The sequence below is a fragment of the Siniperca chuatsi genome, linkage group LG23, assembly GCF_020085105.1.
Source record: "Siniperca chuatsi isolate FFG_IHB_CAS linkage group LG23, ASM2008510v1, whole genome shotgun sequence".
Lineage (NCBI taxonomy): Eukaryota > Metazoa > Chordata > Actinopteri > Centrarchiformes > Sinipercidae > Siniperca > Siniperca chuatsi.
Window position 1 is genome coordinate 20259317 of NC_058064.1, and position 13547 is coordinate 20272863.

The 13547-nt window shown below is 39.6% G+C and overlaps 1 protein-coding gene across 2 annotated transcripts in view; it reads left to right on the forward strand.

Annotated features, from left to right (window-relative positions):
* The first annotated feature begins 4664 nt into the window (after positions 1–4664).
* The window catches only part of ttll12 (tubulin tyrosine ligase-like family, member 12), a 32477-nt gene continuing 23594 nt past the window's right edge, over positions 4665–13547 (forward strand). Inside the window, exons 1-4 of one of the 2 annotated variants that reach the window (XM_044185881.1) lie at positions 4666–4910; positions 6511–6671; positions 8930–9128; positions 12313–12472. In XM_044185881.1, the coding sequence (XP_044041816.1) occupies positions 4791–4910; positions 6511–6671; positions 8930–9128; positions 12313–12472 (640 nt within the window). In that variant the 5' untranslated portion in view covers positions 4666–4790. Of the gene's footprint in view, positions 4911–6510; positions 6672–8929; positions 9129–12312; positions 12473–13547 lie in introns of both variants that reach the window. The other variant, XM_044185882.1, reaches the window with a different exon arrangement.

Sequence of the window (13547 nt, forward strand, 5' to 3'; positions counted from 1 at the left end):
TCACCTACAGTCATCAGAAGAAATGTTAAAATCAAACACATATAAAATATCACAGTTAAAATGGTGTAGGGAAAATGGCTTAAAGGATACCAAAATATGTAACGATAATAAGGCTAAAAAGGCACCAAAAATGATATAGCGTAAAGACATTTATCGGTACAAAAGAGAAGAAGTAGAGTGATTGCACTCACTTCGGGCTATCAGAAATAATCGATATTTATATTAAATAGAGAAATTTAACTTGCATTAAATTCACCTCGGCACACCACCCTTAAAGAAGGGAAAATGATTAATGCCAATTAATTAATTCAGTCTCATCAAATACACTAAGCTATCAATTTGGAATTCTGATGTTAATAATAATAATAATTAAGTATTAACTACAACCAAATTAATTATTAACTACAACCAAAATAACCTTTAATAGCTAGTAAAGGTTGAGTTCTGAATAGTAGAGGGTGGCAGAATTCACTCTTGTGCAACATTAAATAGACCAGCATGTATATTCAAAAGCATTTAATTACAAGATAATACAAGTAAAACACACAGCAGGTAATCTGGGCAATATACTCTGTCTTCAGTTAATATTCGCTGTTTGTTGATATCTATTAGTACTTATATTACTGCTGTGCAATATCCACCGCCTATTAATCTGCTTAATCTGCTACATTTAACTTGACAGTACTCATTATTGCACTATTACTTAGTACTTATATTATTACATTGTATGATACCGCACTATACTTATCAACCTGTAAATCCACTTTCGTACATTACACTTATTTTAACTTTTAGACTTTATATCCACTTTTGTACTTAATTTATCTTAACTGTATTATAGTGTATTATATTTTGATTTGCACTGTCTCGTTGTGGACTTTTTATTATTTCTATTTCTATTCTATTAGTACTTCTATTCCTGTGTGCACTGACGAGAATTTTTTTTTCTGGTGATCCATTTTCTAAGTCTGATCAAAAGAGTTTTCTCTCCTGTGTTTATGACTTAAGAACAGGTGAATTTTTTCCCCCCAGGATATAAAAACAGGCAGTATTTTTTTTGTCATCTGTGAAAGCTCATTCCCCATCATATTTTTTCTAGGTTCCTTTAAAAAAGTATTTCATGCATTTCATGTAAAACAGGCAGATTTTCTTTCATCTGTTATATGCCCTGAAAGGCAAGTGAGAAATGTTTTTTTCAGGCTCAGTGTTTGTTGTTGTAATACACATTTCAGCCACGAGAGGCTGAACTGCGCCACTAGCCTGAAGTCATACAGTCCCTGATGTTCCCCACTAGAAGCATTCATGCTTTGTTTCAGGTGAGTTTTAATTTCTCAGTGCACCTTAAACACAAGGTACATACAGTATATTGTGTGTTAGCAAGTTATGTAACATTACTGTCATGTCTTTACGGAGCCCCAGGAGGATCACAGATAGAAAAAATATCTATATTGAGGCCACGAAATGCTATTGTGTGCCTACGAGATACAATTCGTTCGCACGTTTTAATTAATTCGTGGCCATGAGGTACTACTTCGTTCCCTCGTTTTAATTAACTCGTTCGTACGTTTTAATTACCTTGTGGCCACAAGATAAGTGTATATAGAGAAAACTGCTTAAAGGGCTTAACCAGCCGATGCGCAAAGGTTGGTTGTAAATTGATTATTATGAATGATCTGATTAATAAATGTAAATAAATAATGCTTTGTTGTGATGATAGTTTTGTCTAGCTTTGAATGTAGACAGAGCTAGTTTTCTATCTACTAACGGACCGCTTATGTTAACTTTCCTCCCCGACAGCAGCAGCTGTAGAGAAAAGCTTTTATCTTCAGTCAGTTATAGGTAACATTATATTTTGTCTGGGCATGCGACATTAGGTTTCCTTGTAGATACAATTGATACAAGCAGTGCACAAGTTAGCTCTATGACATACTTCAAAACATATTCAATTCAGTTCAATTCAGTTTTATTTATATAGCGCCAGTTCATAACAGAAGTTATCTCATTGCACTTTTCCTACAGAGCAGGTCTAGACCGTACTCTTTATAATATTATTTACACAGACCCAACAAATCATATATTCATAACACATTGCACATCTAATCTAAGTTTACTACGTCATTAATGCAATTAACTACGGTATTTCCCCCCTTTGGGACTCACTGCCCCTTTGGGTCGCTGTCATAGGATGTCCCAAATCAGCAACAGGTCATCCCATGACAACAATACCGACCAAAGAGTGTAAAAACAGGTTCAAACATGTGCGTCTATATTTTGTCAACATGGATCCTGTATTAAATCCATAAGCATAAAACCAAACAAACATCAAACATCATAATAATACAACACACATTGTGGGTTTATTCATTAGGTATGCGGTGGGCTGTTTTTTTTGGCAAGTCTGAATGGTGTCCAGTAGTGTCAAGTGTCCTTTGCTGTCCAGTGAGTTGGGAGAGTCCTGCTAAAACATGCTTAGTGTTCAGTGTGTGGGTTATGCAAGTGTGCATATTCATGAGGCGATGCCAACTGTGACTCCGGTCCGGTGCAGCCGCCAATAGTTATCCAAGACATTGAGGCAAGAGAGCAGGCGTTGGTCAAGTAGGGCACTATCTTGCTTTAGTTGCTCTAGCCGGAGTAGGAATTGTCGATAGTGAGTCGGTCTCCTGATACTGCACCTCTTGGTATTGCGTCACCTCATTTCTTTTTCTCTTCCTGTGCGCAACATGCAGGCTTCTGGTTCCGGTAGGTCAGCCACTAAATGTAGAAAGTCCTGTAGCGTGAGATTGGCCAGGTAGCGGGGATCTATCATTGGGATAACAGTAGCATCTCTGCTGGTGTCAACAACACTAGGTTCTGTATTGGTGGGTTGAGCCTGGCCTGCAGTGCCAGTGGAAGGCTGTGGTTGTGGATCTGTAACAGGTAGTGGCAGAGGATTGGGCCTGGAACATATTTTGGTACCACTGGTCCATGGCTGGCAGTACCCTGTAGGGTCCTTGTGAGGAGAACCCTATGCCTATGTCCCATCGCAGCTGGACCAAAGGGGGTCACCTGAAGCCTATTCTGAGGTTGCATTTGGGGCCTGATGTAAGGGCCTTGACTTTCCTGGAGTTGTATTTGTGGGGGCACATCAAAAGGTTGACTGGTTGTCCAATTGTGGCCATAGCCTTCCACCAAATGAGAGAGCAAACGTAGGTTGTTCCAGGGAGCTGATTGGTTCCAGCCTCCGAGCTTGCAGTTTAAAAGGCCGTCTTCCCCCAGCTCCTGCGGGCTCTCCTCTCTCCACTTCCAGCCCAAGTGCCAGGCAAACTGTTTGTGTGTGAAATGTATTTTAAATCTTGGGAGTTAGGAAGAGGGGAGTCTCATTTTTCATGTTGTGCGAGGGTTTCCTTTAGGCTGGGGCAGATTTATTTTTATAATCCAGAAATAGTCTGATGTACAATAACTTTAATCTAATTTTGCACATAGAAGACGTAATTTGACATACATTGCAGTACGTCAAAACCTCAGAAAGTGTGGTACAGAAATATGGTATAGATGTTTATTTATTTATTATTAAGAACAAAACCAAGAATTTTCTTAGTTCATAGGGATTTAGAAAACAGGACAAGAATGCAAATTGACTTTTTTTTTTAGCTAAATGGATCTGAACAGAAAAAGCAGCTTATATATCAGCCTACTACATTGTCTCTCTTAATAAGATTCATTTCAAACAGTAACTAAACAGAGACTTCCAGGACAGAGTCAATGACGGCCACTGCAGCACAGATACAAATGTGAACTCCAAATGGCAGATTAGAGATGTTAGAAGCAGGGTCAACTGTTCATTGGCACTTACAGCAATTATCAGTAAAATGTACTGTATTAAAAAGTATTAAAAGTTAAAGTACACATTATGCAGAACCAAACTTTTTATAGTGTTTTCATACATGTTATTGGATTATCAGCAGCTATGCATTAACATGTAAGCAGCTTCTGAATGTTAGCTGGTCAAGGTGGAGCTAATTTGAACTAGCCGAGTTTATATATGATATCTTACTAAGTAATTATTTCATAGCTTTTGAGTCTTAAAAGTGCTTTTTTCTTAGAATAAGTGGAAAAGAATCTGCCAGTCTAGTCAGATTATTTCAACCTGTTTCCCACAGAAATCCACTTGTTTCAAGAACTTTTTAGAAGTGAGTGCAGAATAAGAATAAGGGACTGCTGCTTTTGAATCAAGAAAAATGGAACTTTATACAATAAATGTCATAAAACCGGTTGACTTCTATTAAAATAGCCTGAAATGATCTCACTGGCAGATTTTGTACATTTGTTTTAGTCTTTTGGGACAAACAAAATGTTGTGGAGAGAAAAGTATTTCTCTCTGACGTGTAGAGGAGCAGAAGTATTAATTAGCAGAACTTATTCAAGTGAATGTAGTTGCTTACAGTCCACCACGGTGACTGAAAGCTCCAGAAGAGCTGCTAATGGAACTTGTGTGGTGACATTGTTTTGTCATCTGCACAGTGAACCAGAACAGTAAGTGTAGAGTTGTGTGTTAATTCTCAGCCATTTGATTCTATATTCATGTCAAAAATGTGGATGAATGCAGATTCAAATGTTCGTGCATGTAGATCAGAGGTACAATTACAATAGTTGAAAGTAGATGGAGCCCTTTAAAACTCTCCCATAATGCACTGCTGGCTCGGCGGTCGGACTCCTTCTTCCGGGTTTGCTCAACCCCTCTCCACGTGAGTGATATCCTGCTATAGTAATGTACTAGAATAATATATAGCCCAATAACAGACCCTTGAATTATGAATGGAGACGAGGACGACGAGTTCCGAGCCTTTGTGGCCCTACACGCCGGGGCCCTGCAGTCCTCAGGAATACCCCAAATCTACTGGAGGAGCCTACATCACAAAATCACCAACGAGGTCCGTCTACTGCTAACTAACAGCCAGCCAACACAGAGCAGCGTCCACGCGTGTTAACGTGTGATGAAGTGGAATGCTCGAGTTTCAGTGACGTTAGTCCGGTCGTGGAATAAACAGCACTTCAACAGAAAAGTTCACTTTGTCATACATTTTTCTCGTCGGTCTTTTCTAACTTTCTGCCACAGCTCGACACCCGGCTAACGTCTGCGAAGACTGCGTGTGAGCGCCGCGACGTCCCGCTCTGTCACAAGCGAGGGGATTATGCCGCACTCACGCAAAAAGTATCAGGGTTTAATTCTTCCTTCAATGTCTGCAAATACACACAAAGGATAGTGTGCCTAAAAAACTTAAAATTACGGCATATAATTTAGGCACCAATCGGCATATTGTCAATTATAATATTTCGACCTTTTATAGTTGGCTCACACGCCCACTTTGGTGTAACGTTATGCATGCTCGGTAACTTACGTGAGCTGTAGGAATAGGAGGGGGAGGGAGTCTGAAAGCAGGGCAGCTTTGGGTGTCTGATGTATGCCGGGTTGAAGAGTGGGATCAACAATACATTAAACGCGTTAACGCGGCGTTAGTGGCGTGTGCTAAACACAAGCAAACTTTCAATCGACAAATTCTCCAATGGAGTCTGGTGATGAAACAATAACAATAAGCTTTATTTCTATAGCGCCTTTACAAACCAGAGTTACAAGGTGCTTCACAAAATACAACACCATACGGATAAAACAAAATATTAAAAACAGCATTAAACGTGCATATAGTTAAACATCGAAAGATAAAACAAAATATAAAGAACAAAATTAAAACATTTGAATAGGCATAAAAATATTATACAAATGCCAGTCTGTACAGGTGAGGGAGACACTGACTCAGCTGATCTGATGTTGAGGGGGAGTTTGTTCCACAGCTGGAGCTCAACAGGAAAAGCATGATCCCCTTTGGTTTTGAGCCTGGACCGTGGAACTTCTAACAGCATTTGATTTTCTGATCTGAGGGGTCTCGGAGCAAAGTAAGGGGTTAAAAGTTCTGAAATGTAAACCGAAGCCAGACCATGTAGGGATTTAAAAGTAATCAGTAAAATCTTAAATTGAATTCTGAGCCAGTGTAACTCAGCCAGGACTGGGCTGATGTGTTCCCTGCGTCGAGTGTTTGTGGGGAGTCTCGCTGTTGACGGGCATCATTCAGGCAAGGGAATGAGGAGTTACAGTATTCCAGGTGAGAGGAGATGAGTTGTGGATAAGTTGTTCTATGTTCTTGGGGAGCATTGGTTTGAGTTTGGGGATATTTCTGAGTCGGCACTCATCAGGATGTTGTTTGTTGCTCTGAGTAATGCTGTTTTCGTACTGTGGTTCTTTCTAAAGCCAGATTGGAACTCAGAGATATTGTTGTCAAAGATATTGTTTCCTTCCATTATTTCTAAAAGTTGGCAACCACTTTTTCAACAATTTTGGAAGTCAAAGGTCATTTGGATTTGGGACGGTAGTTATGGGGGAGTGCTGGATCTGATCCAGGTTTCTTAAGGACAGGCTGGATACAGGCCTGTTTGACATGAGAAAATGGGCTCATATTCCTTTTTTATATGTCATAGATTTATGATGCTGGGGAAGTTTTCGGAATCATGCAGTTCCAACAAGGAGACGACGAGGAAAATGGAGAGAATGGGGAGAAGAAGGACAATCCTGGAGTGGTGATCAGCTGTAAAGTGGTTGTGACCAGGGAGAGTGGGCTGCAAGCCTCAGAGCCGACCAGGTGAGGGCGCCAGAGGCCCAAAAAGCCCTCCTGACAGAGGGATTTAGCAGTATATTATGGAATATTAAATAAATAAAAAAAAGACATTCTGAAATCATATCAATAAATTGAGTGAAATATATAAATGAACCAAATGTTTGTGAAATACTTGCAGAAATTATTAAACTAAACTAATTATTATGAAATTTCATTTCATCATAATATTTTCGGACTTTTTTTGGATCTGATTTTTATTTCATTATAGACATTCCAAAATGCCCTTTTTCAAAAGTCTGTTTTTATTTAATTATGGCATTTTCCCCTGATAACGCATTTGATATTAAGTTTTATTTCATAATGTCACTTTTGATTTCATGTCACTTTTCATGACAGTGGTGTTGTCACCAGCCTCTCACCTTTCCACCATTCACCAACCCCCTGCCTCTCTTAAGTGAGCAAGCTCAACAACTGCTACCAAATTTAGCTAGTTAGCACCTGTTAGCTAGAGTATCAACAGTGTCAACGTTATTCTGAATCAACCATAGACTGTATATAAGAAGGAATCTACCAACTAGAGGCTGCCGCTGTGAATAAACACCGTACACAGTAACCTAACCTCTTTAGCTTTGAAGACTTACCTTAAAGCTAGGGCAGGTAACGGAAAAACTAGCAAGAGACAGCTAGATTTTGAAAGTATCCAATTGAAAAAAATCCCACCCCCTCCCTTCAGGCCCCCCCCGAACACATTTTACCTGGCACTGAGTGCAGGGGCAGAGTGCACGCAGGCAGGCCAGCCAATGACATGATTGGCTGGGCTTATTACAGGCATGCGGCAGCCACAGATACAGGACCCCCCCCCCCTCCCAAAAGCATTTGATAGGCCAGTTGGCTTGTGAGCTTATTACTCAGGGTCCTGTCTAGATGGTGTCAGCGCGTTCGTTTATTTGCAAAAGAAAAGTCTGGAGAGAAGCTATTTCTTAATTTGGCATTTATTAAAACATTGGAGGATCAAAACATATCTTGTACAAGGATCTTTTCTATTCAGAAAACCGCACGCTGTTAGTCTGTAGCCATCATCCTAAAAAAGAATGCTATTCTTAACATTACACAGAGTTTTAAATGAGAATGTGCAACTATCTGATAGGTTTCTACAGAGGTGGGGAGGAGCTGTGCTTTAGACTTAGCTCTCCCTTGGGTGGTGCACAGGCTGGTCCAGCCTCTTGGCACACGAGTCCACCCTTCGTGTGGAGACAGTGGAGGAATCCTACACTTCCTCTGTTTGTAAGTTGCTAAAGTCTCCGCTTCGTTCCCCACAACTGCTACTTCTCCTCTCATGGCCGTTACAATGCACACTGTCCTCAGTACATGATGATCTTTCTGATGTCCCTGTTTCTTTGTTTAAATGGAAACCTGTTTGCAACAGCTAATCGACTTTTCCCTGCAGTCAGCAGTCTGCAGGACAACACTTTGAAGTGTTAAGCCTCATGCCCTGCGTGTGTGTGTGTGTGTGTGTGTGTGTGTGCGTGTGTGTGTGTACAAAAGTTTCAACATGGTATTTAATATAGTAGGCAAGCAATCTTTGTTTTTAAGTTTTTGATTCTCACAACGGTAACCCTGGATTTGCAGAAACTCTCGAGATTTTGATTTAGGCAATAAAACTACTTGGTTACATTTAGGAATGCGCACAATGAAGAAACAATGTGTAAAAATTCTGCAAGAGTTTCTCAAATCCAGGGTTACTATCTAGATATGACCATTACTCCACAGAATCTGTGTTAGCATTGTTAGCTAGCACCTGTTGGCTAGCTAGCTAGCTGCTGCTGTTAACACTGGCTGTTTGCCTAATGGCGGAGTAATAGAACGAGCTCACTGCCCTATGTAGGCAGGTAGCATGTGCAGCCTTGTTAAGCTAAATACATAAAAGATGTTAGATTGGCTGAAAGGTAAAGTGACATTATGAAATAAAAGCAGACTTCTGAAAAAGGGCATTTTGAAATAAAAATGTATATTATGAAATATAAATGGAGTCCTATAAAACTCTAATTTCTTAAATAATTTCACAAATCATTGTTTCATTTATATATATTCCACAATTTATCTGTGATTATTTCATAATTATTCATTTAATATTGAACACTGGAGCTCCATAATTTAGTCTTACAGTAAGGCTTGATTAAAAATATAAACAAAACTGATGGATATATACATTGACTTAAATAAAAAATGCATTTTAAATTGAGTTTGTTCTTCTGTCCATCTTCCTACTGTGCTGCCTGCAGTGTTTTCCTGGTGGATCACGCCTGGACCTACCGTGTCGACCATGCCCGTCAGCAGCTGGAGCAGATCCCTGGCCTGCTGCCTAGAATGGCCGCCCTCATGGGGGTGGACTTCCACGGCGAGGCCCCAGACCCAGACACGGTGGAGCTGGTGATGGAGCGCATGTGGAAGTACAACCAGACTTATCACCTCTCCCAGGGGGTACGTGAAAACACGAGCCGCCCTCTCATTGTTACTTAGATCCATACCTCCTCCTACGCTCTCTCAGCTGCCACGGTGTGTCTCTGTTAACTAAAGCCCCCTTCACACATGGAACCTGCAACACTGCTGCTTTCAGTCATCAAGGTGGGGGGGGGGTGAGTTTTAACACACAAGGCTTGTAAATGAAAAAATAATACATTGATTCTGCTCCCACATGACATTAGAGATTAGACAACGACTGTGTAAATCTCTGCATCTGGTTGTCTGCATGGTTACATCACTGATGTTCGTAACTCTGCAGTCCAAGCACGGCCTCACAGAGGCATGGTTGTCGACTCAACTGAAATGAAACTGCATTATGTTTTTTTTCTGCTACAGCGTACATATTTGCTCTGTAAAATTACTTGTCCTGTGTTCTCTGTTGAGAAAAAATAGAAACTAAAAGGGAGACATTTCTATTTTTTGGTTTCATGATGGCGCCCCCCTAGTTTTGTATTAGTTTGACTAAATACCATTCTGGTATCCATCTATGTATATGGAGACCTTATTTCCATACAGCCAATCAAATCTTGCATTAAGCAGTAATGTCAGTGTCGTATCATAGGCAGAGCAGATGGTCACACTGAGCCAATCAGCAGCTACACAAGAGCCAGAGACTTTGAACAACAACCACATTAGCTTCATGCTAAACATACAAACAGTCAGCAGGGAAAAGTGCACTGCTAACGTCAGTTTGCAAGCTAGATAGCTAATTAGCACATTAAACAGCATGTAAACGTAGCTGCAAATGTCGCTGGGTCCGGTTAGATCCTCGTGTGGTTCTTTTTCTTCAATACTAACAACACGCGGGAGGTCGAGCAAGATGGCGACTGTGGTAGATGACATGTGCTAAGCTCTGCAACATTCGTTGAGTACCTTACGTTATTTTTACAAGGCCAGCTGTTGAAGAAGTTGTTGAACTAATACATCTTGATAGACACATCGACAAGTGCGGATTGTTCTTATCCTGGCAGTGATAATTGCCAGGATAAGAACTTTGACGGCTCTAGAGCAAAATGGCTGGAGGAAGGTGAGAAAAATACAAGCTATTTTTTTGCACTGGAAAAAAATATGAGAAATAATATTACATCTTTAAATGAATATAAAATGAATTTAAATTGGACTGTGATAAACATCTCAAAATCTGAAATATTTGAAGCTGTTAACAAAATGAAAAAAGGAAAATCTCCAGGAATGGATGGTCTTCCCATTGAATTTTATTTGTGTTTTTGGAATATAATTGGAACTCCGCTTTTCAGTATGTTAAAGGAATGTATTGATAATGAAGAAATGACTACGACTATGAAGCTGGGTATAATAAGATCATCTTTAGATAGATAACTAGGGACCAATAACATTACTAAATGTATGTCTATAAATACACTTTTGGCTTTGGTAAAACATTCATGTGTGAATACTACTGTCATACTATTTCCAAATACCAAGAAAGTTTTCAGTTCGCAGATCAGTCTGCCAAGGTTGCCCCAGTTCTCTGTTTCTCTTATATTTGTTGAATTGCTCTCGGTACATATTTTACGTTGCCATCATCTCCGAGGTTTAAGATTTCAGAGGTCAGAATAACACTGTTAACTGATGATGTCGGAAATATTTTCTTGCTATCTATTTTATATCCTAGATGTGTTTTGCCAAAGGTCAGAATGTGCTCATTTATTGCGCCATGATGTGTTTTATTTTTATTTGAATCAAAGAAACATTGAATTCATGATCAGAATGCAACACACAAACACTGGTGGGAGCCAAGGTCACGTTGCTGTGTAGAGCCTGTTCTAGTCGCGGGGGAGAGACGGCCAAAGTTTCCATCCCAGGAGCTTTGTCTGTCTGGACACTCCTGTACGAGTAACCGGCTGATGACAGAAACATCAAATTGAGAAAGCAAGCAATTAATACAATACGTTCTTTCTCTCTGGCATCAGGCTTGAAACTCAATGTATCAATATGCAAAATCTTAAGTGTATAACACTGAGGAAACATTAATGTGATATACCAGTTAAAACATTTTAAATACACAGCAAAAGGAAAATTACTCCACGGGGGAAATTTTGTGTGAAACTCCCATTTTTCTAATATTCATTGAGAAACAACATGGCTTCTCCCATGTAAATGTGTTATCCCCAACAGACTGAAAGAAGTATGTTGCAAAATTGTGCATAATATTGATCCCACCAACAAATTTGTCTCAAGATTTGTGGATATCGATAACAAATGTGAATTTTGTAAAAATGAAGAAGAAACAACTAAACACCTGTTTTATGAATGTCAGTACACATCAGGGTCCTGGAAAAAAAATTGAGGACTATTTTGACTGTCGTGGAAACTGAATAATCACTTCTTGTCTAGTGCAGATGAGAGCTGGTACTCAAATACCAGATGACACCATATTTAAATTCTTAGTCGATCTTTATTGCTTGCAAGCAAGAGCCATCATCAGCATTACACAGATATGACTCTCCTCAGTTCTTATAGTACTTTGAGATAACACACATTAACTGTAGCCAACAACAGGATACACATGATTTCACTCAGTGTTATTTGACCTTTCTTTACTTGGTCATGACATCTTCTTAGCTTAAGAGATATTGTTCTTCTCTTGTCCTTCGTATGTCACAACATCTTAAACATCCGCCTCCTGCACCTACTCCTTAAACGCCTCCACACATATATCCGGCTGTTGTGCAGATATATCATAAACAATAAAAAATGAACTGATATGGTTAGTATACTACAAGGGTGTTTTAAAGAAATGTGATTTTATTGCCTACCTTTTCTATTAAGTTATTTTATGTTGTCTTTATTTCATTTATATATATATATTGATTTTCTATATTACATTTACCCTATGTCCTGTTGCCATGTTGAATGTATCGTCCTATTGAGAGTGAAGTCATCCTGTTATGTTATCCTTATTTCATTATTATGGTTAAATGTTTTCTGTTTTTGTCTTAATGTTGATTTCTACAATAAAGAGATGCAAAATTAATGTAATGAATGCAAAAAAAACCGCCAAAACAGGAATTATGCATTTGCAGATGTTAACACAACAGTGTGGACATAAAAAAAAAGTCTGAGTCGTCTCTCTGTCCTCCTCCACTTCACTTCGCTCCTCCTGTTGTGTTTTCTTGTGCAGTCTGCAGAGGAGAAGGTTCCAGTGTGGTACGTCATGGATGAGTTTGGCTCCCAGGTGCAGCACTCTGACCAGCCCAGCTGTGGCATGGCTCCCTTCTTCTACATTCAGGACCAGTTGGCCTACTCTGTGCTCTGGCCTCTGCAAGACCTGCAGGGAGGAGGTGAAAGCAGACACACATCCACGCACACCACACAGATAGTGACCAGGAAGTAAGAACTTTAAAGCATAAGTCTGGTGATTTTTGTATATTTTTCCTGTTGTCAATACTAACTAATATAACTTATTTCTCTGTGCCATACAGTAATAATAATAATAATAATAATAATAACAACAACAACAACAACAACAACAACAAGGGGTGTGAGCGGCACGTGTATTTGTCCCGAACCGTTCGGTACAGGACATTCGGTATGCGACTTCCTCGGTTCGGTATGCCCTGTGACCTAAACTATTACTGTCAAAATAGTCTGTTTATGTTGAATACTCGCACGTGCAGAACAGAAATCCTAGAGTATGAGTTTTACCCAGAACGTTTTGGTAATGCACCAGTTGCTGTCTAGCCTGCTAGTTTGCCCGGTTAGCCAAGCTCCTGTAGTGTCGCTGCCTCCGAACACAAATGAGAGACCAGAGCTGGAGGATCCTCCCTGACATTTAGATCCACTGTATAGGCACGTGGTGATGATGATAATAATAGTAAATAAGATAAAAATAAAGATACAATTGGATACATAGAATTCATTAAATCTATTAAAATACAGCATTTTAAAAGAAGTGCAAAGTGCATAAAGAGTGCCTGTATCAGGAAAGCCATATCTAGTTAAAGGCTGAAGTGAAGAGATAACTTTTTAGCTTTCTTTTAAACATATTTAGTGAGCTGGCTTCCCTGATATCTACAGGTAGTGTGTTCCAGAGCTCGAAGGCTGCATCGCCGAATTTCTTTCAGCTGTTGCTGGCAACCTCCAATAAACCAGCAGATGATTGCAGTTTTCTTGAAGGAGATTTAAATTCTAAACGTTACAGGAAGCCAGTGCAGAGCAGCTAAAACTGGACTAATGTGCTGTCTCCTCCTGGTTCTGGTTAATAGCCGAGCTGCAGAGTTTTGAATGAGGTGAAGTCTCTCTCTTTTTTTTTTTTTCGGGAGGCCAGTAAAACGTCCATTACAGTAATAGTTGGCTTGAAATAAAGGCATAAATCAGTTTTTCAGGATCTTTTTAATTAAGAATGGTCATACTTTA